At 38.7% G+C, this 26,393-nt stretch overlaps 3 protein-coding genes across 12 annotated transcripts in view; all 3 read left to right on the top strand.

Annotated features, from left to right (window-relative positions):
• Positions 1–26,393, top strand: part of LOC144645263 (uncharacterized) — a 159,928-nt gene that overhangs the window by 34,545 nt on the left and 98,990 nt on the right. Inside the window, exon 1 of one of the 10 annotated variants that reach the window (XM_078504762.1) lies at positions 11,089–11,140. The exons of the other annotated variants lie outside the window; for them this stretch is intronic. The gene's annotated coding sequence lies outside the window, so the exon portion shown is untranslated. Of the gene's footprint in view, positions 1–11,088; positions 11,141–26,393 lie in introns of those variants that run through there. 10 annotated transcript variants of the gene reach the window in all.
• Positions 1–26,393, top strand: part of LOC144645502 (uncharacterized) — a 137,664-nt gene that overhangs the window by 58,912 nt on the left and 52,359 nt on the right. The window lies entirely within an intron of this gene.
• Positions 2,459–10,819, top strand: LOC144645460 (tetratricopeptide repeat protein 4-like). The gene is made up of 7 exons (XM_078505038.1): positions 2,459–2,780; positions 4,978–5,099; positions 5,392–5,553; positions 5,980–6,057; positions 6,166–6,233; positions 10,190–10,282; positions 10,690–10,819. Exons 2-7 carry the CDS (start codon positions 5,009–5,011, stop codon positions 10,807–10,809), a joined length of 612 nt encoding a protein of 203 aa, XP_078361164.1. The 5' UTR covers positions 2,459–2,780; positions 4,978–5,008; the 3' UTR covers positions 10,810–10,819.

The raw sequence follows: 26,393 nt of genomic DNA, 5'->3' as shown, positions 1-26,393 counted from the left end.
TTATGCCTGTTTATGACATGAAATTTTTCTTGTTGGTAGTTTGGTTTAACGAGATATAAAATAGGTTAACACACAAACTCGGGGAGGCCACAAAGTTGTACCTTTTGTGGTTTTGTCCAGGATTCTTTGTATTATATATCATTGTTCGAATCTCGTTAAGTAAAACATAGTGAGTATTTGAAAAAGATCAACTAAATCAAAGAAGTTTCAGTATTTTAAGAATTGTTTTAACCCACGTAAGACTAACTCGTGGCATAGGCTCCTTTGGTGTGGTCTAATTCGCAAAAGTGCGACTTTTGCTTTAACTAACTAGTAGCTTGGTAAACAAAACACTCGCACGGTAAATTAGGCTATATCTGACCGTGCCTCTATGTACTTCGAATTTTATAGGTACATTCTTCCCGTCTACGGCGGAGAGGAAGAGTACTAGTAGCTATTAAGCACTCGTTAAAACTACGCGCACGATAGCACATTTTTGTAACTTACTAAGGATATGCAAAGTAAAATTGTTAATAAAGGTTATATATTCAATGAGTGAGCCTACTACTCTTTTCTACTCTTCTGCCTCTGCAGTCTCCCTCCAGGCGGACTAAAAGGCCTTTTTTCTATCTAGGCAGTTTAGTGTCTATCTGAGAGTAACGTGAAGAAGTTCGTAGCTTCTTTATGTATCAAGCGCCATGTTCTTGCCGCAAAGAAAATCCTCATGTCTTCTCCTCTGTACAATTCCGCACCAGTGATGAAGTTCGTGTGTAAATTTACAATTGCAAAAACAAGAACACCCTGTTACGAAAGCAAATCGAAATCTTGTAGTTTTTGAAACTAAAAAAATTTGAGAATTTTCCGGGTTTTGATACATGAAAACTGTCTTATATCTTATGTTTTAGAGAGACCCTGATTTTTGGGATAAAAGCCAAAATAATAAGGATACCGTATTTTCACAATTGAACGCCGGGTACCGAATAAACGCCGGATCTCCAAGGTCGGGCTGAAAATTGGCCCCTGAAGGTAATTAAAATAAGCTGTATTAGCAAGATACATGTTTGTCAAAAATAATGAATAAAACCCTTGCTTAATGAAAACCGGGCTCAAAAAACCTGCACGAGTCACGTAAACGTCGGGTCCACCAGGGCACGTTTTCAATAAACGCCGGGGGTGTTAAATCGAGAAAATACAGTAACAACTTTGATTACCTACCCTCAAAGTTATCGGGACAAGGGATGACGTATCCCCCCTTCCCTCCCTCCCAAAAAGGGCTTTTTAGATTAACACCACTTCCTCAGGACGTAATCCTCTCTTTGGGCGTTGTCAACCCGAAGTGTGGCAATTCAGCCAAAAACTGATGACGCAGCACTACAGTCATCTGTGTAGAGTATTAATTCGACTTTAAAATGCGGGTAAGTGCCAATCAAAACACACTTTACAAATTCCAACAGCACTAGGCCAGCAATCAAGCCTTCAAATCACATTCTTTAAAACCTTAGTTAATCTTTTAGTGATTGGATGAATCGGCTCTAAATTTTGAACTTTACTCCCACCAACTCTAGGAATTTTTCTAGGGAGCGACAAATATTGAAATGACACAAAATCAGTGCCAGAAAAATTAATCCAGGCTTCTTTTTCATGCAGTTGCTTCGTCGTTGCCATGGTCGACAATTTTGTCATTCGTTTGAACTGGGAACGAGTCTGTTTCGTAGGAGCTAGGAACGACTCTCGACTTTCCCGTCCCCAGGGCTGCTTGTACATCTTAGCCGGCTGGGCTCTGGAGACATTCTCGTCGCCAAAGCAGCTTGTCCGATCCCTCTCAGTCGCTGATCCTGGGGCACGATAACAGGTGGCTCTGGAGTTACATGATTTCATTAGCTAAATTTTTAAATAGAATAGAAGCTAGATTTTCAAATAGAATTTAAATCTAGCTAACCAAATTAACAGTAGCAAATCTCTTACAATAAAGGGATTTTTAAACAGTTGATTTGACTTGGTAAATTTAAGTTTTCTTTGTTTCGGATCTAGCCAATCAAATTATGTGTTCCCAGATCTAGGCCACTTGTTCCTCGTGCATCGGGCCCAGCCGGCTATGAAGAACAAGCGGCTCGGAGACGAGAATGCGACTCTCGAATGATTGTGAGTCAACTGAACATGAAAGCGAGGAGATGTACCCTTAAAAATCGAAACCTCAGCGATTAATGTTATTCATGCATAGTGAGTTCAGGTTATTAATAATTCATTGTTACACTGTTGTGTTCATAAACGAGAAGTTACCGTTACTGAGGAAAATCTCCGTTCTAAATATAGTTTTGTTGTCACGTGTTTCTGGGAACGTTTTTGCTAAACGACAGTTTAGCCAGTAGCAGTAATTACAACGCCGAGCAGCGCAAACATGTGATCTTACTTCAAAACATTCGTCATCAAAGCAATCGATTAACAATGAATAAATCCTAACAGTTTTTGTTTGATTTTAAGTATAATCCGGAAAAGGCTCTGTTTCGGGGTGTGAGCAAACCCCTTCGGTGAATAATTGGGCTTTGGATATGCATGATTCATGTCTTGTTTTTATTTAAGTTTTATTCGATATTCAGTGATTAATATTTCATGTTTTTCATCCAGTTTCCAAAATATTTTGTTACCAGTTTTTGTTGTTTTCCGCTTTCAGGGTGGTTGGGCATAAACGAGCTAAAGGAATGCTGAACTATTTTTACGCGCTTAAACGGAACTTATTCTGCCTCGTGACGTTACCCACCTGGCGAGTGTATGTTTACACGTACCATGAACCGAAAATAAAGGTACTTCAACACTCTTTATGTTAATTTTTAAAAGATATATATTCTTTTCAAATAATGTGGTAACGTGCGTCACGGATCATATTGTGTGACCGGAAAAAAACACTTAAGATAAAATGGAAAATTCTCTATCGTGCATTTAGGGGCAATTTCGCTGACAAGGGAATAAAGAATAAAACAGGTAATGGTTATTTACCAATGTGAAAGCAAATGACGCCTTGCCAGTATGGCTTCCTCGATGGACTTTGTTGCGTTTGTCACCTCGTATCACAATGAACCCGTTGAGGGTTCCCCTCGGCGTGATTTTATTTCATTTCATATGTCTATCTGAACCCTGACTTTACTAAGGGGGAGGGGTACCATAACAAGCTACTTGCGGTTGACGTGTTTCGATTCGATTGCGTGTTTCAGCATGCGTTGACATGATCCCTTCTAGGGTCCCCCGATGAACATTTCTGCTTCTTGATGGACGTAACACTTTTAAAAGTTCCAAAATTGTGATTTGATGCTAATTTATTAATCACGCTTTAAAAAGATTTCACTTCTTTCCACATGTGTAACTGAGCTTCATGTAATTTACTTTTGACTTTTAGTTAGAGGGAGGAGTACCATGTGAAATTACTTCCGTGACGGCCTACAATTTCTCCGTCCACGGAGCTAACAACAACTAAGGACAGGCCGATACAGGTTTTTCAATAAAATATCTATACGATATATTTGTCTTTTTTCTCGATATCGATATCGATATTATGGCGTCATTTCCGTCCTGACGTCATAAATATGTCACGTGATTTGACTGTCCATAGAAAGGACAGTCCTGACATTCTATGAATGATGATTTTTGGTCTGTTTGTTTCTTCAGCAACGTGTGGACATCATGTTTAAACGTAAAAATACATGTTTAAGCAAAATTACATTTTAAACCTCAGGTGCTGAGCAGAAGACCGCAGGCTCAGGTCACATGTGTAGTATCGCAAAGGTATCGAAAGGTATTTTTCGAAAGTATCGATCGAAAGTATCGATACTTTTCAATCAAAATTGTCTCAATATCGGTATATCGAATATTTGGTATCGAATATCGGCCCACCCTTTAAAACAAAAACTCCCGTCCACGGAGCTAATTACAACTTCCGCCTAGATCTCATTCATTTTTACGTGCTTCGCTGCATGAATGAGCTTATCATTTACGTACGTACTTCGCTGCATGAATGAGCTTAGAAAGTTTCTGTTTAAAAACCTTATGCCGTTCATTTAGCACGTTTCGTATTGAGCGCGTGACACATGACATGCATAAATATGCAAATGAAATTGTGACTCGATCACTATAAATTAGATAAGACAACGAAGGTAAAATTTTCTTTGAGGTTGGCAATACACGTTGCTCATATACTTAACTGACATGTACTTTGATAAAGCAGCGGACCTCTATCGCTTTAAAAATATACTTTAAAAACCTTGTTCAATGTCCGGTATGATGTCATATGCAAGAACAATCAACTTTCTCAGAAACAGCGGATTCCCCTTATAAATATTCCAAGTTCAAGTTCAATTGTTTCAGAGCGAATAATCCAGCTTGTGGATCTGTTGCATCCAAAGTTTTGAACGTCATTTACTCTTCACTTCCTTCAAATGAGTGTGAAATATACTTAGCAATTGTCACAATGAGATTATATTATGCCCGGGGAAAGGCTTTAGTAGCGATTTCCTTCGTTACTGGTGGTACGTATATATATTTTTTCTTATTAGGCTTTGGTCGGCTTTGTCTCTCGTATTCTTGTACTCTTAAAGTTCAATATTTTGGCGCCACTTTTAGCTACGTTATGCTCTTGTATATTTCAAGCTGCTCAGTTTTATCCTAGAACATTCTTTTTATGTACATATTCTTTGTCTGCATGCGACTCCAAATATTGGCTTCACTCATGTTCGTAAATGCAAGAATTGAATTGGTTCTCGAATTATATAGGTTTCAGTGGACTTTTTTCTTCCAAAAAATCGAGTTTCATGCCAAACTACAGCAACAGTAGTTGACTTCTGTCTTCAGCACGTTATCAATAGTGTTCAAGTGAAATCCGTCGCTTTTAAATTGGAAAATCAGATCCTTTTCATTTTATTGGCCATAAATCGGCCTTGGTACGCTCGCCGTTGTATCTTTTAGTGGTCAAGACCTGCAATTAATTATCGGTTTTGACTCAAACTTTAGGCTGCCATTTTAAATGATCTGAAATCTCACCATGGCGAGGAGTTCAATCAAAGTTGCAAGTGAGTATGACGTCACACCACCGGCTGAAGGAACACTGGATTTTGATGACGACAATTTAAGAGGTAAGGGAAACTGGACCAGGTTGATTGCTAGTAAATTCTACTTCTTTATCGCTGTTACAATGTCTTAAGGATACAATTTTACTTCTACTGCGTCTACTTATGCTTTTGGTAGGATATCTCGGCAAGTCAGGCGTCCGTTTGTTTCAAGCAGTGGCGAAGAAGTGTAAATAAGGAATTCATTAATCGGATTCGATCTTTTCGATTTAATATAATTAATAACATTTTTCGGCAGTGCAAAGACCTTTTATGTAGCAAAACTAACGGACAATATTCCATTTCTGTTTCGATTCAGCGATAGCTGAGGTTTATAAGAATCAAGGAAATGAGGAATACAGAAAAAAAGATTTTATCAACGCCATTCACTTTTACACGGAAGGAATAAAAGTGAACTGCAAAGATGAAAAACTGAATGCTCAACTGTACAGCAACAGGGCGATTGCAAATTTAAAATTGGGTAAGGCATCTACATGTAAGACATTAATAAAAACCTTATCCTTGCAAGTTATTATAAATATTATTGCTATTGATATGGAGACTCGTAATCTAAAACCAAATTGATTGCAAGGCTGGTACAACGGCAGGAGGGCAAGATTTATTGGCCAATATTTCAACTAGCAGAGCTAGTCTTCTTAAGGGCCAGTACTATAATACCAGCCCATTCCTGTAATGTTCTCTTTTGGAGTTCGAAAGGCTTACTTTAATAGCATTAAAATCCTCGTCGTTGTTTTTACCTTTAGTACCAAAGTCGGCACTAGCAGTGCTCATATGACAATGATCTGATTCGCTATCTTTTGCTTCTCAGTTAATGGACTTCTGGTATAGTCTATTTTTTTAATAATTAAAATAGTAATAATTTAAATTTAGTTCATTTCTTCGACAGGAAATCATCTTGACTCACTAAGTGATGCCAAAGCGGCCACAGATTTACAACCTATTTTCCTCAAAGCGATCGTTAGAGGTAAGCGAATGCTATGCTACATTCAACAGGGGTGCTACATATATCGATCCTTTAACTCTAATAAAGGGAAAAAATAAGTTAACAATTTCCTTTACATTTTTTACTCAGGAGCAAGTGCGTGTGTTGAGCTGAAGCAGTTTGAAGAAGCTATCACGTGGTGTGATAAGGGGTTAGCAGTATCCTTTGACAATATGCTGTGCCCTCCGACAAAGGCAAGAAACAGTTTCGCAAAAGACAAAAACAGTTCTGAATCTAACGATATGTAGCATGCGAGTATTGCCCTGAACCAAAAAAGTTTCGTTTCTACAGTACATTAAAGTTGATTTCCATCCATGATTATCTAACTCCGTCTGTGCCACTATCTCGCGATATTTGTACTCGCCTAATTCCCCTCCCCCGACCGTGTGGAAAGTCAAAAAACGTGGCAAGTCAGCATTTTGGAGAAAGTGTCGTATCGCTGTCCATTTTTACTCGTCATTTGTATTTTGACTCTATCTTCAGGCTCGCCAGAATAATGCAAGACTCGTAAAAATGTATAGTGATACATGTATACTACACACTAAAATACGTACCTTATTACATGAAATTTTCGCGACACGTTAATTTCGCGAATTTCGCGATTCCAAAAAAATCGCGAAATTAAAGTGACGTGAGCAATAAGTGTCGCGAACATAACATGACGCGAAAACTAAGTGACTCACATTATGTCAACAATCAAGCAATAATAAGTTTAATACCACTTAAATCAGTGTGAATATGTTGTCGTCCGAATTGACTCAAGAACAATAACTCATGCTTGTACAAGCATGACCTACTTGTAGACATCGTGAGAATTGCTCTGTTGTTGCTTTGCCGAGATTTAGTCCCGCCCTTGCCGGCGTTTTTGTTAATTTTGACGTTATTGTTTCTTTGATAAAGTCGTTTTTTTTTTTTAATTCAAGGGCATGTTAAATAATATCGCCAAGGAAATGTAAATTGTGTCTTACTAAAAAACGCGAAATTAAAGTGATTCAAAATGCAAAATTTTCGCAAAATCGTGAAATTTAAGTGTCGCGAAATATGCGCACCTCAAAATCGCGAAATTAACGTGTCGCGAAAATTTCATGTAATAAGGTAATAAGTTTTTTATTTATTTTTCTATTGACGTCCTCCTATGGGAGCTTCTGGGAGACAACAATAAAAAAATTCTCTTATGCCTACTTTGGTGGTCACAATGAAAAGAAAAGAATGTCATTTAAGATGTGAATATTGTTCATCGTGGTGTAAGATAGGTAATGAACGTTTATTCGTTTGTCTCACGATATAATCGCTTTGAGATGTGATCGCGACGTTTCGACTGCAATACTGCTAGTCTTCATCAGGCGATGAGGTCGATTGTTTACGCGTCGCTATTTATGCACGTTGGTTCGCTGTGATTGGTGCATTTCGATCCTCATTATTATTCCGACTAACAGATGGTGTTCCCTCATAGGTCCGCTTTGCAGTTGAACGGCTGTTATGCTTTCTGATCGTAGGTATCCATGCTTCAGGAATTTCAATTCCGCTATCTCTATCGATGTTATTAGAATGAAGTCTTATTTGGATAGCCTCTTTGACCCTGCGTGTGTATCGGTGAGGGTCACGATCGATAAACTTGACTTGATTCCATAAAGGAATATGCCCCGTTTCGTTTGCGTGCTCCGAAACTGCGGAGTTTTGTGTATGAGCAAGCCTTATGTCTCTGTCGTGTTCTTTTATCCTGTCTTGCATCGCTCTCCCTGTTTCCCCTATATATACTTTGCCGCATTCACATGGAATTTTGTATACAACACCTTCTTGTTTGCCTGGTTCTAGGGCGTCTTTCGGTCGTACTAAGTAAGACCGAAGAGTTGTGTCAGATTTAAAGACGGTGCGAACGCCTTGTTCTTGTAGGCAGCGGCGAAGAACCTCAGGCTTATAGGGTAAAACTGCAGTAGATCTAAATTCCTGCGTGGGTTCGTTGTTGGCTGTTGGTCTTGTGGTCTTAGTAAGTTTTCGTATGAACGAAGACGGATAACCGTTAGAAACAAGTACCGACGATAAATGTTTCTTTTCTTGAGAGATAACTGATGGTTTTGTTGTGAGGTGTTTGGCTCGGTCATATAGACACTTAACAATACCACGCTTCACTGACTGAGGATGATGTGAGTCATAGGCTAAGTACTGATCAGTGTGTGTGGGCTTTCTATATACACTGGTAGTAAGAAGGCCGTTTGAGTCCCTTATAACTGACGTGTCGAGAAAGGGAATGCTGTTATCTTTCTCGGTTTCCATGGTAAAACGAATAGTGGGCTGTTGGCTATTAAGATGTTGTAAAAGGCCGTCGACTTGGTCTTGATCTAATATAGTAAAAGTGTCGTCTACATATCGTTTCCAGATCTTAGGTTTGTAGATCGCACTTGCTATCGCACGCTCCTCAAAATCTTCCATGAAGATGTTGGCTATAACCGCGGAGACAGGGCTCCCCATAGCGGCTCCGTCCTTTTGTTCGTAAATTGATCCATTGTATTGGAAATACGTGGATCGTAAAACAAAGTTTAAAAGGTCGGCAATTTGTGTAGGTGTTAGGTTTGTGCGGTCAGCAAGACCGAGATCGTTTTCTAGTTTGCGAAGTGCGGCCTTTACGGCGTCTTCGATTGCACGTTCGTAAATAAAGATTCTACGTCAAAAGATACCATGATTTCCTTTTCTTGTATTCTTTCATGGTTGATGGTATTCACGAAATGAGTAGAGTTGGTAACTGCATACTCTGATTTGCCTGTCAGTGGGGACAGGATGTCAGCTAAATGAGCCGACAAGTCATAAGCAAAGGTGTTTATACACGATACAATAGGTCTCAATGGTATATTTGATTTGTGTATCTTAGGCTGACCGTAGATCCTAGGCGGCTGTTTGTGCTTGGGCCTGATCTTGTTGTAGATAGTTTCTGAAAGATGTCCACTTCGTTTTAAGCTAAGAAGCTTCTCAGTGAGTTTACGGCTGAGTCGATCCGTGGGGTCTTTATTAAGAAGTTGATATGGACCCATTTCGATTAGTGCCTTCATTTTATCATGGTAGGTGTTAGTGTCTAAAACTACACTTTCGCGACCTTTGTCGGCTGGTAGTATCATAATAGAATCGTCTTGTTTTAAGTTGTTAAGGGCTTCATGCATTTCCTTCGTGATGTTTGGCTTTGGTGGTTCAGCCTGTTGAAGGACGCTATTAACGGTTCTCCTTATTGTGTCAGCTTGTTCTGAGTCAAGCGTTCTTATGGCTGTTTTAACTTAAGCAACTATTTCAGTGGCGGGAATGGTGGTTGGTGTTACTGCGAAATTTAACCCTTTCTCTAGTAATGATACCTCAGCATCACTAAGAGGCCGTGATGATAAGTTAATCACCCATTTGTTTTTGTCGACTCGCGGTGTTGGGTCAATATGTGGTGAAACAGAGGCCTGTTTCTCCTGTACAAGTTTTAAGAACTTGCGTTGTTGTCGATCTTTGGTGGCATTAAATACTCTTTGGGTATTAAATCTGATCTTTTCAAGTATCTCACTGGCTTCGTTTGCCGTAAGGGTGGCTGTTATTCCCTCGGCTGTGGATTCAGTTTCGCATCTCCCTTAGCTCTCTGAGTTAGTCGTATTCTTTTCCTCAAGAATCTTTTAGAGGCTAGTTCGGCTACTCTGCGAGCGCCTTTAGTTGGAACAGGTGGTTGGACCCGGAGGTCTCGTGGAATAATGTGGCTCTTAATACACCTTGTAAGAAAGGTAAGATGGTTGCTGAAACGTGCGAGCTTGCGTGAAACTCGCCAGAAACTCGCCAGTTTAATACTGTTTTCGAAAATAGCTTAGAAACAAAATCTGTAGAGCTATGACAGGGTCCAAATATCTCAAAGAGATACAACAACCTTGTAAGCGTTTTATCTTTGAGAGATACAAACATAACCTGAGCTTTATTGCATAAGGTATCTCGTATTCCCGATGATGTTTTTGATAACTTCTTTATTCAGTAATCTACCGGCTTTGTATGTCGTTCTATCGTCTCACCATTTTCACAGGCAAGATCTAATGAAAACATATCGTTTATCTTGTCTATTTTAAATGATTTTATAAATGTTATGTGTCTTAACTTAAAGAAGATTGACAAAAATAACAAGACCCTGTTAGGATTAAAAGCCAGGTCTGTCAATGAGCTCAAGAAAATTCCAGAAAGTCACATTTTTAAATTCACGGTAAGTCTAACTCCAAAACAATTGCTTGAAGAGACTTATTATAATATCACCAGTTCTCTGATCAGCTGGGTTTGACAAAAATATTATTCTAAGAAGATTTAAATGTTTTCTTGTATATCGTTAAATTTTAACTTTTATATTGTATTTTAGTTTTTATGCCACAGTAACACAAACATTGAGGTTATGAAGATTTTATCGTATTTAAATACAGATTTTGATGATGATGATGATGATGATGATGATGACGAAGACGAAGACGACGACGATGATGATAATGATGATGATGATGATGATGATGATGATGATGATGATGACAAATTGTTCATATTTTGCGAATTTTAAATTAAGTAGTCCAAAACCGAGGAAGGAGTTCGAGGAATTTTTGGGATCTTTTTATCTTAATACAGGATGAAGACACGAAGGTTGTCTCTAAAACAGCCCAAAAGAATGCTGGGAATGGAAGCGAGGTCAAAGCATCTGTTGATAAAGCATTGGAATGCGACGAATACAACTTAAGAGGTAAATAATACATTTACAGGACAAGCAGTCCATTCAAATTTTCTAACATAAATGGGTTAAAATGGAATTGGACAATACATTGTCTATTATTGTCTTTTCCGGTTTACACGTTTGAAACATGCTATAAATCAACAAATTATATTTTTAACATTTATTGAACATTTTGTTTTTCATTAGAGAAAGCAGAGATTTTCAAGAATAAAGGAAATCACGAGTACAGCAAAAAGAATTTAAGCACTGCCATTCACTTCTACACGGAAGGAATTAAAGTGAACTGCAATGATGACGAACTGAATGCCAAACTATACAGCAACAGGGCGATTGCAAATTTGCATTTGGGTAAGAGTAGTAAAAGAGTTTTCTCTGCTGGATTGTTTGTCGATCCTTGCACCTCAGTGATATGTTTCTTTATTTAAGCAACAATCTGCAATATCCATGTTTTTATGGGCCATGCTAAGATCATTCAAGTCGTGTTATACATAAAAAATGTTCGGATTTTCCTACCCCCCCCCCCCCCCAAAAAAAAAAATCCAGGAATCGAAAATTTCAAACCCAAGAATCCTTCGATCATCCCCATCACATGAAATCCCTAGTCCCCCTCCCCCTGGGAGATATGCAGCAGCATGATAAGCCATTCGCAACGCCAAACATATTTACACATTATCTAAAGTTCAAGAGTAAATAAATAAAAGGAGCTGTCTTCTTACTTTTTGGCTCTATTTCCCACCAGTGAAATACCATTCATGCATCACACAGAATCGATCGTTACAGCTCTGTCAGTTTCGTTTTACGCATTCTTTTTAATTGTATTATATCAGGGAATTATGAAAATTCCCTAAGAGATGCAAAAGCTGCCACTGTCCTACAACCAACTTTCCTCAAGGCAATTGAGAGAGGTAAGCTGTTAAATTGCTCTGTTAGTTTCTCTTAACATAGCCATGATCACGTGAACAACGCACATGTGCAGAGTTGTTTTGGAGACCAGATAGAGTTACCATCTCACACTTTGTTTGTTCAGAGATTGTTTTTTGTTTAAACTTAAGAGCTAAAATTTTAAAAACATTATCGTAGATTTTAAATACAATGCGCTTTCCCACTTTTTGAAACCAGTAATAGTATGCTTGTGGACAAGTATAAGTGAACTATTTTATCATAGCCTGTGTATTGATAGCTGCCTGTTCAGGGTATTCGATAACAAAATTGAACCAACCTTTCAAACTGCGTAATAAAAATTCAAAATAGCAATGAAAAATGAACAGCATGCAACATAAACATGGTTATAGAAGTTTTTTTACAAAGGTAGAGAACATTATTTGCATTTGTTATCGTAGGAGCGAATGCCTGTATAAAGCTGAACCGTTTTGGAGAAGCCATCACATGGTGTGACAAGGGGTTAGCCGTATCCTTTATGAGCAAATTATTCTGCTTTCTTTCTTTTTGCAAGCTCAATTTTCATGGCCCTTAGTTGTAACCCTTAAATTCGCTGTTGGTTAGCCATGGCCAAATGAATTAGTAAAAGAGTGCTAATTGGTAAGCTTTCCTTCCGTGTATGACTTGTTTCTTCACGGTCGTAAAACAAAATTAAAGAATGGACTAGGGCAGCCAACTGCGAGGGTCCTGAAGGGGGGTCCTAAATCCCAGTTCCCAGCCCAATTTTGGTCCAAATCCCAGTTCCCAGACTTCAAATCCCAGTTCCCAGGCTAATTTTGGTCAAAATCCCAGTTCATAAATAAGAAATCCCATTTCCATAAGTATGACTATAATAAATTAAAAGGGCAAACTGTTGATATCTGGATATTTTTCGTGTGTGCCAGGTATGCTACTTGTTTTCTTTGCTGCTTTCTTGGGCATTTTGCCCGCGTCAGTGACGGCACTTGCTGTGCTGCCCGAGGTCGTTGACCCTGAGATCCCCGGGGATGTTGACGCTGTAGCTTTAGAAATATGCTTCTTCGAACAGTGCCGTAGTACACACGGAAAACAGCAAGATCGAATCACCGGTAGTTCTGAAGCGCAACCCAACAGAAACAGACTTGCAGGCAAGCATTGTATAAGGACGGGCACAAGACGCGTTACCCGTCCAGACGAGCTTCCTTTCGTTATCCGTCTTTCAAGACGCATTTCGAAAAGCAGCTCGTCCAGACGGGTAACGCGTCTCTAGTATAAAAACGGCCAACCATAGTGCGCCGATAGCAATCGCTCATGCTGGACGACACCATTGTGATGTTTGATTTCCGATTTCCGACACCTGCAGAGCTAACAAACCGCTTATCACTGACATGACATGACCGCAGCGTAAAGCCTGGTAACAAGAACTTGCAATAGGAGGCCAAAGCGCGGAAAAATACTGACTTTTTTGCGTCATCAAAGTGGGATAATTCGAGTATTTGTGTGAAATTATAGAGTCAGAGACTAGCAAGTCTCACAAAGAAGAGAAATCCCATTCCCATTTTCCAAAGTGTTTGTCCCATTCCCAGTGGTAAAATCCCAGTCCCAGGGCACGAATCCCATTTTCCCAGCCCAAAAAGAGGCAAATCCCAGCTCCAATTTTACCCCTTCAGGACCCTCAACTGCAAACCAGGCTTTCTGAAGGAACTTGATCTGCCAGTTGTGCCACTTTGTTGTCGAAGGTTTATAGATTTCTTTGTTTATTTCCACCAATTACATCAAGGTGGCATTTCTGAACTCGAAAAAGATTGACAAGAATAACAAGAAGCTATTGGAGTTAAGGATCAGGTCTGTTAAAGGACAAAACAAGCAGCGTAAACCAGACGGCGACAGCATAGAAAAGAATTTAGAAGGTCACACTGTAAAAGGCAAGGTAAGGTTGTTGGAAAGTGCTGGTTTTTCGTAGTTTTAGTTTTCCATACGTTTCAAACTGTAAGGATGAGTTAAAACAAGGCTACATACTTTCCAAATCATCTACATTCCTCCATTTTGTCCATGATAAGGTCAAACAAAGTCTCACATGAGAACGAGGCTGATTTATGGAAAGCACCACCGCTTGCAAAGAAATCACATTATATTTGTCCTCGTTTTGTGTCACGTGTCACAGCTCATTCTGTGATACATATGAACAGAAACTTTTCGCTCACGATCATCTGCAAACAATTTGCTCTTTCCGCACTCAAGAAAGGCAATATTTTTAAAATTAATAATTTGCTGAAATTAAAACCTTGACCAAAGGCGTTAAAGTAGCGCCTTTGTACTGAAGCCTCGCTTTCGTGTTAGTAGAAAAAGAAAAAATGACATTAAAATTGGTAAAGAAAGAAGCAATGTTTAATGAAATTTGCCCACAAGAAATACAAAATGTGAAAATATTTAACATACATGCAGGTGCCGTCAATTGTAACGCAAAAAATAAATACCTTATTATAGGAAATTAACGCTTGTGTTAATTAAGGTATTTGAAATTAACGCGACTTAAATTAACGCGGATTGAGGGAAAAATTACTTCCCAATAAAGGAAATTAACGCAAAAGAGAGGGTAACATTTCAAAATGAAGAAAATTAACGCGACGTACACAACAGGAACAAGTTTATTTCAACAATTTTTGGCGTATAATCTTAAACGAAAACAATGTTCATGGTACTTTTCCCACTTTGAGCGTTTTTTCGCAGTATCAATGATAGTGGCAGATAAAATAATGCTTTTTCCTTGGAGTCAAGAACGTCTGGACTGTAACGAGAAATTGGGGTCAAAATAATGGAAATTAACGTCATGGAAATTAACACTCCACTTTATTAACGGTGCGGAAATTAACGTTAAAGAAAATTAACGCGACTTAAATTAACGCGAATGTTTGAAATTCGCGTTAATTTCATGACGCGTTAATTTCCTATGACGTTTAACCATGTTCTGCTAAGACCTATCAGACCCAATTTAAAGAAGAAGATTTAGAAAGTTTCCACCTTAGATTTTGTTAAAACCTGTCTCGTATTTAAAAGTTATAAACGGTCGTGATGACGCCTAGAATATCATAAATACCAGGTCACAAAAAGTCGCTTTATGAAACAGTCTTTCTATTTCTGTTTCGCCACTTGTGTTCCCTTTTACAGTGCATCCATGCCCAACAGCCTATGACAAGGTCTTTAGTAACTGTAGGTTATACATTCAAACGTAAGTCTGAACGACTTTGTCTTCAGGGACACACTGTAATGTTCTTTTTTTTACAGAACATGACATAGCACAACCCACTCGCAGTACGTACAAACAGCTCTCTTTCGGGATGAATGCATTTTATAAATCATAGCTTTGGTTTGTTTGCTGATCTCTCGTCTTCCTCTACCGCTTTCTCTAACCGCCCTAAACGATCTTATAGTTTTTGATTCTGCGTAAAACTGTTTGAGCATTTCGTATTCCAGTTACAGCAAGAGAGGTCAAAGCACCCGGAAATACATAAAAAAGGAGGGAACTACAATCCACAACAATTTTTCAAGTCTTATGGCAACTTTTGCACTTAAATAAAGAAGTAATGAAACACGTCAGTGCTGCCCAGTCAGCGCCTTCATTCACAAGTCGCCTCACAGAATTTAAGAGGAAGAGCCATGGCATCTCTTTTTTGAGCCTTACTCATGGACCAAAACGTGTTGTTGTTTCCTCACGAACCAAGCTCCTGACTGGGCAGCACAGAAGTGTTCTTCAAAGTACAGCTGTGTCTTGCAAGATGGCAGTTCTCGCACCATCTTTTGAATCATGTTTGGTGTGTAATAGAAACCTTTTGTAGTCTTTCTTGCGGCCAGAATGCAATGATCACACAAATTTATCACATCCCCTTCGTATAAGGAGACGTTTTTGCGAGGGGGAGGGGTGGTGGTTGGGAGGGGCCCAGGGAGTGGGCTGGGGAAGAGGCAGGTATAGCCAAGCATTCCAATATGACCAGCAAAACCAGGCTTTACTTGGTTGGCAGTATGGCTTACTTTAAGCCTCCAATCGTCCGAAGTAATAACATTTGGTACACCGGCTTGCCTCAAAGAACTTCAACAGTGTTACATCTCACTTAATGAAGTTACATAGTGTGGGGGTGAACATTGTCTTTGATCGTTATTGGCCAATTACCGTCCGGCAAAGATGCAGACTGAAAGAAAAGAGGTAAACATTGAAAATCCGTTCGATATTAATGACCCGCATACATCACTTCCTTGAGTTAAATACAGGGAAATAACCGCGAGTAAGAACCTATTTTTCCCAGGTTATCCTAAACGGGTTCTTATATAAATGGTAGTAGCACAAATTTAGGTTATTCAGGTTCTAAATAGGTTCTTATTTTCTGAAGAAAATTTTCTTTGAAGGTAATTGAACTTTTAGTGGTATTCGGCCTATTCCTTGTATAAAAGTTGCATACCACATAAGTGCTTATGTAAAAAGCACTAATCGTTTAGAATATGACATTATATATATGCACAGTTATTCTTTTTCCAAACTTCCCAAAAAACATTTTTAATCAATTTCAGAAAATAGGAACCTGTTTCCAAATTTGAGGCTGAATAATAGGTTATTATACAAATGGCGTCTAATTTTCAAATTTTAGCCTTAACAGGTTCTTTACTGTACTGTTAGGTTCTTACTCGCGGGTTTTTACTGTATATATACATTTTAAAACCGAAAAACAGGACTAATCGCGTGTCCTCTCAATCCGATTCTTAAAATATACTTAAAACAAGAACTTTGTTATTGCTACTGAGTGTAAAAATTGAAATTTTGCAGTTTCTATGAAAAAGAGAAAGCCCAGAATTCGTGAGACCATTAGATTCCAACAACGAGAAAGACGTCAGAAGGGTTTTATTACTCGCCAAACATGATGCGAAAGATGATGCGAGAGCTTTCATTCAATCGCCAGATACTGAATGAGTGATGTACCATATTGCATACTCAGTATGCAAGGAAATTGGCTGCCAAGAGCTGTGGTTTCGGACGGTGTTTAAAATTCAAATAAAATACACTCAAAAGTTTTTTATGCTTTCACTCACTCCTGGCATGCGATATATTCTACAAACTTTGACCAGATGTTGATAATGGAAACGGCAGAATACTTGGATACTCATAAAATAAATAAATAAAATAAATAAATAAATAAATCAACTTTGTTTAACGAGGGTTGCACATAACAGTCTTTCGACTGACAAACCTGTGGCCCTCGGATTCCCGATCGAATTGGAATTTAGAGGTGTTGGTTTTTGTGGAGGGAGGAAAACCGGAGAACCCGGAGAAAAACCCTCGGAGCAAGGACGAGAACCAACAACAAACTCAACCCACATATGACGCCGGGTCCGGGAATCGAACCCGGGCCACATTGGTGGGAGGCGAGCGCTCTCACCACTGCGCCATCCCTGCTCCTCATACGTATTAACACAGGATATCAAGAAATCTAAGGACGATGGGAGAAAGCAGCGGAGTAGACCAGAGAACGGAGTTTGCTGGAGGAGCTTCTGCCTGAATCTCTTCCCAAGCAAGGCTGATTAACTTGTACTATGGATGAGTCATGTTGTGTCAAAAGAAACAGAATGGCAAGTCTGTCTCTACAACAAACGTCATTTTATCTTCCACTTTGGTTCTTGATTTAGTAAGACACATCAAAATTATTTTCCTTTCGTCAGGTAACCCACAGTTTGTTTTACAAGGTAAGGGTGTGTTTTTGGGGCAACCCAATGACGGGGCGAAAACCACAATTGACAGGCACTTTCTGCAAAATAATTTTTTAAGACTTACCTTATTCTCACTTAATTTCGCGAGTACTAAATTTCGCGATTTTCGCGATTTTTTCAAAATCGCGAAATATAGGACACGCGAAGTTTAAAATCGCGAAATTTAATATCGTACTGATAATTTAAAAAAATAATGAAACTCGATGTGTTTTATAATGGTTATTCTAACATGTCTGAGCTTCATGTTTAGTGTTTTTTGTTTAATTTTTTCTATTAGTTATCTCCCACTCTTTCAGTCGCACTGTTCGAACTGTTCTCTGCCGCCAAGTTCCTCAAAATCTCGCTCTTGCAGTCGTAGAGGAACCTATTAGGGATTTAGACTGTTGAATACCTTATATTTTGTTGTGTATATTGTTTTGTTTACTGTTTTTACGATGACTTTCATATTAATTATGTTGTTACAGTTTCGAGGTCAAAGCTTCATATTGAAGAATAGATAAAAATCGCGAAATTTAATACACTCCAATTGCACCTTTCTCTCAAAATCGCGAAATTAAGTACTCGCGAAATATGGCTCTTGAATTTTCGCGAAATTTTAAAAGTACTCGCGAAATTTAGTGAGAATAAGGTATTATAAAATATCTTGTGTCAACTTTTGCATTGTTTTTTTTTTGTTCTTGATGTTTTTCGTTGGTTTTTGACGACGTATGACAGCATTATACCTTTTTTTCATATCCTCAACATTGCATCATATATGTCATTATTTTAGACACGAAGTCAGAAAATAATGTAAAATAATGCAACATTCATCCCAGAATGATAATGGCTGGCTACAATCAACTCATTCTGCACTGTTGCCTAAAATCTAGAAACGTCATGATTAAAACGAAGAATTATGTCAAAAAGCTAAAATAGGCTTAACCTACATGTCACTAAACACGGTCCAGGCAAATGCTCGACACATCAAAACATTCACGGGGGATAAATGCTATAATAAACATTTTTGTATCATAAAGTAGATCTTCTTCTTAAGATTTCGGAAAAAATCTCAAGGCTACATCGCTTATACATCTTACAATTTTAAACGTGCGAGGGCTGAGGGAATAGAGCAGGTAGGATTCTGAATAAACGTAACAGTGTTGAATATCATGTTTTTTGTTTCTTTAAAGCTATCTTCAAGAAAAGGTTTTTATGCATCCTTGCTCCTTCTTAATTAAAGACTACTTATTCGAAGTACCATGTGTGTGTTGCTTTGGCAGAGCTCTGTTTGCTGGGACAAAACAAAACTTCCCATTTTGGGATCTTTTTGGCCACAGGTGTGGCCGTTTATTTACATACCAGTGACAGAAAGATCACATTACAAAAACATAAAAAGCATCAACCCAGCAAAGGTGAGGGGAAAACCGCCACAGCCCGCACGAGGAATGAGTGCAAGGGCACCCCCACCCAAAGCCAAAGCAACACCAACAAGGAAAACAGAGTAGGAGCAATGATTAAATACATGGCTAACTAAATAAAATAAGAACTGCCTTGGGTGCTTTACGATCAAAATCAATTCGCCTCATAGAACTGAATTGGGTTATGTATGTTACACCGCACCTGCAAGTGCAGCATACAGAACATCATTCAAGTAAAAACGACTGTTGCCTTGTGCCTGGCACAATTGAAAACTGTCCGAATCTCAGTACATTGACAGAGCAGAAAGTGCTACCTTATAATCAACACTTGTGCATATCTACCTTTGTAGCATGTTAAACTAGCGCGCCTGCTGCCCGTCAGGAAAACCCCCTTCTGTGAGGGGGAAACCTGAACCCTCCCGAATGCAGAGACAGGCACATAAACAACCTTGAGGGAGAAAGGTCAACAAAAATACATGAACGTGCCATGAACATTAAAGAGGTGCACTGAAGACAATCACAAGGCCATCTGAGGGCTTTAGTGAGGCCAAGATAGGATTATACTTTAAGTAAAACCAACACATGTTCCCGGATCTGACACCGCCATGGCAACAAGGAAAACTCTTAACAAACCATAAAAAAATAAGATTTGTGTTCTTCTTTGAATCAGTGCAAATAGCATGTTCCTCAGGCCTTGCACTGACCTCTGGGTTAAAAATTGATGTCAGATATACAATCCCCAGGGCGTGGCCAAAATGTCTCTCCTGAGGAAATGGCAGAAATGAGCCAAACAGATTATAACAGCAATGGAAGGTAAAAACTGTTGAGAAACAAGTGAAAGGAAACCAAAATACACATGGAATTGAAATATGAATTTGCCCCAAGTAAGCCAAAACAGCAACGATTTAAAAAAAAATACAACTGCTGTGATATTGATGTTCAGATAGGTCACCATGGCAATACCAAAATCGTTAACACCTGTCCAACAAATCGGATATCTATTAATTATGAACGAGCAACGACTGCAAGTTCTAGCATTGTAGAAAATGTGCAAACTTCCCCTCTGTTGTACTTGCAGGGGTTATTGCCCTTATGCTGTTAGATATGTATACCTCTCGCATGCATATAAATTACAAAATAAGTATAGGTCCAGGAAACTCCGGGGAGACATCTTATTTCTTGTTTCTCATAATCTTTTAAACCCTTACATTTTTAGATCGAGGTAACAGACTAAAAAGTGGTTCCTAAAACTTTGCTTTTGCACAAATGTTAGGTTCTACAGGTAAACATTACAAAGAAGTATTATATAGAGAAGCGAAAGTGGCCAATTGAGTCTAAATTTGGAGCATACTTAAATACGAGCAAGGCTTACCCACTATTAACTGCAGCACACCTGGCGCCTGCACAAGCGTGCTGTCCGACTTGCGTACTAAGTTTACTGATCAATAAAATGTCCAAGAGCAAAGGTTATCCACTGATTGTTCCTAAAACTTGGCTCGTGCACAAGTGTTAGGTTCCTCAAAACATTACAACAAATTATTATATAGAGAAGTGAAAGTGGCCAATTGAGTCTAAATTTGGAGCATTCTTATACGTGCATGTCTTGCACACCATGAACTGCAGCACCCCTGGCCCCTGCACAAGTGTGCTTTCTTACTTGCATACTATGTTTACTGATCAATAAAATGTCCAAGAGCAAAGATGGTCTACTGATTGTTCATCGCCTACATGTGTTCATGAGTTGTACTTCAGAGGTGTTCAAAATGTCTAGGCCTATGCCGAGTTTCCTGCTTGGAAGGTGTGTCCCCAGTGGACTGCTCTGGATGCCTGGATGATGAATCTGAATGATTGGAGGCATAAATGATCTGTAATGGGTATGAAGGCGAATCATCATAAGCTAGACAGGATACGGAAGACCATCCCTGTACAGGTGACTTCATGTAGATGGTAGCTTGGATGAGGAAAAGTTGCTGGCCAGTAGGTGCGCCTGTGAATATAAATAGCATGACAGAATGTTGAAAGCCCTTTGAGAAATACTGCCTGATACTATTGATAGATTGACTTCTAGGTCCACTGTTACAATTTTGAAAATATGTCGAAAAAAAAATAAAAAAAATTAACAAATAAATAAATGAATAAATAAATAACCACTAAAATCAAGCCTGTAGATGCAGTTTAAAGCTTCAAGTTCAGTACATCAGTTCTTGCATTGGAAGTGCAATGTACTTATAAAGGAGCCTAAATCTGTAGCCTAGATCCTTAGAATTGCAGACAAGAGAACTTGTGTGCAGGATAAGAGCGAAAAATTGACTAATAATAATATAAACAGCAGGACAAAGCCAAACAGCTAATACAGCTAAACACCACGAGGAAATTGACCTAATGGCGGAAGATATAGCATATCTGAATATAAATTTATAAGAACAACGACAGCAGTAGCAAACAAATAATGTGAAATAATCAATGCAAGCCGAATAATTTGCGGTAAAATTTATTGCTGGAAGGTAGCATTGACATTATAATGGCACTTGTATTAATTGAGAAGAGTCAAAAATGAATAATTGTAAATAATTGTTATCAGGCAGTAAAAGCGGAATGGCCACCCCCGCCAAGAGGTGGAGGAAGATGAATCCACAGGACATTTACTTAGCAAGCATGACAAACATGGAAATACAGGAACTGCAAAAAAATCAGTAAAAAACGGCAACATGTTTGGCAAAACCAAAGATGGAAATGCCGCGAGGAACATGCTATAAATGCCGCAGATAATAGCAAAGCAGTCCTTTAAAAAGCAATCACTACTACAAGTGCCAGCGTAAATGCCTGGTAGATACGACATGTTTGAAGCAGTCTGGTGTTCAGTTCTTCCTAAAAGTTTACGGTAAAGGCCCATGCTTTACGTTGCTCAATTTTGGTTTGGAGAGATGTTTCAGATAATAACTAGTATCTGAAGTATTGAACTGCTGTGAAATGGCCCCGGAGGCGTGTTCGATAAATCCACAGGACATTTACTGACTATAAATATACAGGAACCGCAAAAATTAATAAAATCGGCAACATATTTGACAAACCCAAAATATTGAGATGACGCCAGGAATATGCATTACTGCCGGAGAGAAAACAAAGCGGTCCTTAATAAAACAAGCGCTCAACAAAAGCGCAAACGCAAATGCCTGGTAGATTCGACATGTTGAAAGCTGTCGGTTTAATGTATAGCTAAAGAAAGATTATGAATGAAAAAATATTTTACACGACGATCCTTGAACTAAAGAGTTCGAAATAGCGGCCCAGGAGGTGTGTTCGATAAATCTACACGGACATTTGTTGAATAAAAATGTACAGGTACCGCAAAAATAAATAAAATCGGCAACATATTTGTCAAACCCCAAAATATTGAGATGACGCCAGGAATATGCTTAACTGCCGGAGATAAAACAAAGCGGTCCGTAATAAAACAAGCGCTCAATAAAGCGCAAACTCAAATGCCTGGTAGATTCGACATGTTGGAAGCTGTCAGTTTGCGGTATAGCTAAAGAAAGATTATGAATAAAAATTATTTTGCACGGCGACTCTTGAACTAAAGAGTTCTTTTGAACTGAAGAGTTAGAAATAGCTGATAGGAAATTACTTAAAGGCAAGTTCAAGGGAAATGGGATTAGTTCGAAATTACGGGAAATTCGAAATAACTGAGTTCGAATTAGCGGGGTTGAAATGTACCTTGCACCGACCTGTACGAACATGAACACCCGCTGGGGTTGCGACCAAGGAAAATAGATTAATCCATTATTTGGCAATGAAGGAATATAAGCAGAAAATTGACTGGCAGGCGGAGACAATTGTTATAGGTACTAAAAGTAGAAACAGATCGCCCTTTCGCTAAAAAGTTAATATCCGTAAAGAATTAAAGCAAAACACGGAGCTAAGCTGAGTTGAACAATGGCGTGGTAATGTGCAACGCCCCCTATTATGAAAATGTACAGAAAATGAACTATTGTGCTCAATAGCAAACAATAATCAAGCACTTATCTTGTGAAGAAGAACAGCTCCGGGTATATCGCTCAAGGGATGTCGCAGAGCATCAACCATGGAAAAAAAAAATCATCTGTATCTTCTTGCCACGTAGAAAATTGTCGTCGCTTGTTTAAGACATGTAACGAAAGAGAACTCACCACGCTTGCCCCGATTCTATATAAGGACACATGAAGAATATCCCGTATGGCCGGAAGTAATCCCCAGACCGGAAGTTGGTAGATGCATACGTCGCAAGCTGCATAAAATTATTTATTTCTACAAATAAATAGCATGTTTGTGCATGAGAGTTTACAAGAAGCTGCATCGCCAATTTTTTCCAAGCCCGTGCCATCTCGGACACCACTGCTGAGACACTTGGCCAAATTAATAGTGTACAACAGTTCTTTTTTTACCCTCCGCCACCCTGCCTCATTTCGTCATTGCTTCATGTTGGTTAATGTTGTTGTGTTGTGTAAACAACACGAAATGAATAACAAACCATTAAAAACGACTAAGTGCAGTTTGAACACGCTCTTGAGTAAAGGATTTGAAAGAACAATATGTGATTACATGTTACTTGGAATTTGTAACATTCTTGACGTCGTCTCGTCCATATATAACTAACTTAATGGAGAACAAGTTATAATAACATCTTAGATGACGAACTTTTTAATATTGTCTTTGTTTTATTTCGAGGTTATTGGTTCTGGGTAGAATATTTTTAAACACCAATTGCGATCTCTAACTTTATTTTCTACTGTAACCGATCGACAACACCCTTTTTTACATATTTTCTGTTAGGGAAAATTTCATCAAACAATTTTATTTCCTAACCAAGTTTATTATCCCGGCCATGTTCGTTTTCCTGTTAACACCAAAGGGGCCACTTTAACGGCTTTCGCCAAGTTTTTAGCGTCAGCAAGCGATGAATTTCAAAAATATTGCCTTCCTTAAGTGTGGAAAGAGCAAATTGAAAGAGCAAACGGTTTGCAGATGATCGTGAGCGAAAAGTTTCTGTTCCTATGTATCACAGAATGAGGATGCTGTGACACGTGACACAAAAAGAGGACAAATATAATAAGATTTCTTTGCAAGCGGTGGTGCTTTCCATAACATCGACTTTCAAAGAGTTCTATCAGTTATCTGGATAACATTTATTCTCTTATTGAATAAGTTTCTATGAAAAAATTCAGTGGCAATTTCAGCCTCGTTCTCATGTGAGACCTTGTTTGACCTGTACCGACTGACAAAAACATAGCTATAACTCAAAACGTATACCACAATTCTCTATTTTCCAATTGCCCATAATACACTTTGTTTGCCTCCCAAATGTTGCTTAGTAAAGCTCACTTGAACACTGAATAGCTACACTGACTAGAAATGATTTAGTGTACGTTCAAATTTGTTTCAGCTGTGCACATGGAAAGAAATAATATTTGTCCACGAAATATATTGACTTGTCTTTTATATTAAGCAAAACGATAAGAGGATCGTGAAACTATTGTTTATTCTAAGAAAGCAATTAATATTTAGTGTTCTGCCTTGAGATTATTACTTTTATTGTTCCGTAAGACATCCATTTTATATTAACCATGAGCGATTTAAATTTTGTCCTGCATCTATGGGCCAGCGTATACATTAAAGTTTTGGCCGCATATTTATCAGAATGGACACATTCAGTGAAAATTAAATAAAAGGGGAGCTCCGCTTATAGGCCTGCCTAAATCTATATCGAAATCTGGTCGACGCCCAGTGACGAAGGAACGTTTTGTGACCTCGATTATTATCAGTTTTTCTTCGAATGTCGATCATTCCTTAGTGTTGCTTCACTCTGGTAATTCCACCTTGCTCACCTTGTATTATTTTATACGGCTGTTTTTGACTAGCTGTATAATCGTGATAATCATTGCAGTTGAGTCAAAGTAAACATTAAGTTAAGGTCAATGGCTAATGCATGTGATAGACGCTGACCTGCATTTACTGTTGTGTGGTAGATTTGATTAATGCATTTCAACAAGAAAAATGTTTAAAACCAGGAAAAACAGGAGCAGAACTTCAATATAGAAAGCGTGTTATAACAGTCAACTTTCACTGAAACGGACACCTTCGGGACCACAATTTATTGTCCGCAATAGGGATAGGCCGTAAAGCTGAATTTATTTTCAGTAATTCTTATTCGCCGGGACTTCAACTCCTCTTCGTAATAACGGGTTGTCCGTAAAAGCGAGGTGTTCGCAAGGCGGGAGTTGACTGTATTTCTTTCTTTCTTTCTTTCTTTCTTTCTTTCTTTCTTTCTTTATTTCAGGTCGGTGATTTGGAATATCCAAATGCCAAAAAAGAGGGTGACAAGGCTGATATAGCACTTTTGCGTGACAATCTTGGAAATACTTTTCCAATTCTCCGTGATTCCAAAAACGCCACAGACTACTACGAATTGTGTCTAAAAATCGCCAAAGAAGTAGGAGACAAGGCCGGTGAAGGACGTGTTTATAACAATCTTGGAAATGCTTTTCTTAACCTCGGTGATTTCAGAAAAGCCATACACTACTTCGAATTGCATCTTCAAATCGCCAAAGAAGTAGGAGACAGGGCCGGCATAGAAATTGCTTATTGCAATCTTGGAATTGCTTTTGGTAATCTCGGTGATTTCAGAAAAGCCATTGACTACTCCGAATTGAGTCTTGACATCGCCAAACAAGTAGGAGCCAGGCCCTGCGAAGGAAAGGCTTATGGCAATCTTGGAAATGCTTTTCTTAATCTCGGTGAATACAGAAAAGCCATAGACTACTACGAATTGCATCTTAAAATTGCCAAAGAAGTAGGAGACAAGGCCGGCGAAGGACGTGCTTATGGCAATCTAGGAAATGCCTTTCTAAGTCTAGGTAATTTCAGAAAAGCCATAGACTACTACGAATTGCATCTTAACATCGCCAAAGAAGTAGGAGAAAAGGCCGGCGAGGCAGGTACTTATGGCAATCTTGGAATTGCTTTTAGTAATCTCGGTGATTTCAGAAACGCCATACACTACTTTGAATTGGTTCTTGAAAATGCTAAAGAAGAAGGAGACAGGGCCGGCGAAGGACGTGCTTATGGCAATCTTGGAAATGGTTTTCTAAGTCTCGGTGATTTCAAAAAAGCCATAGAGTACTACGAATTGGATCTTAAAATCGCTAAAGAAGTAGAAGACAAGGCCGGTGAAGGAAAGGCTTATGGCAATCTTGGAAATGCTTTTCTTAGTCTTGGTGATTTTAGAAAAGCCATAGACTACTACGAATTGCATCTTACAATCGCCAAAGAAGTAGGAGACAAGGCCGGCGAAGGAAGTGCTTATGGCAATCTTGGAAATGCTTGTAGTAATCTCGGTGATTTCAGAAAAGCCATAGACTACTACGAATTGGATCTCAAAATCGCCAAAGAAGTAGGAAACAAGGCCGGCGAAAAAGGTACTTATGGCAATCTTGGAAATGCCTTCCTAAGTCTCGGTGATTTCAGAAAAGCCATAGACTACTACGAATTGGATCTTGCAATCGCGAAAGAAATAG

This window comes from Oculina patagonica, chromosome 3 (assembly GCF_052425735.1).
Source record: "Oculina patagonica isolate OP01 chromosome 3, crgOcupat, whole genome shotgun sequence".
Classification (NCBI taxonomy): domain Eukaryota; kingdom Metazoa; phylum Cnidaria; class Anthozoa; order Scleractinia; family Oculinidae; genus Oculina; species Oculina patagonica.
Note: the sequence above shows the minus strand (reverse complement) of the source record. Positions and strands in the feature narration are given on the sequence as shown.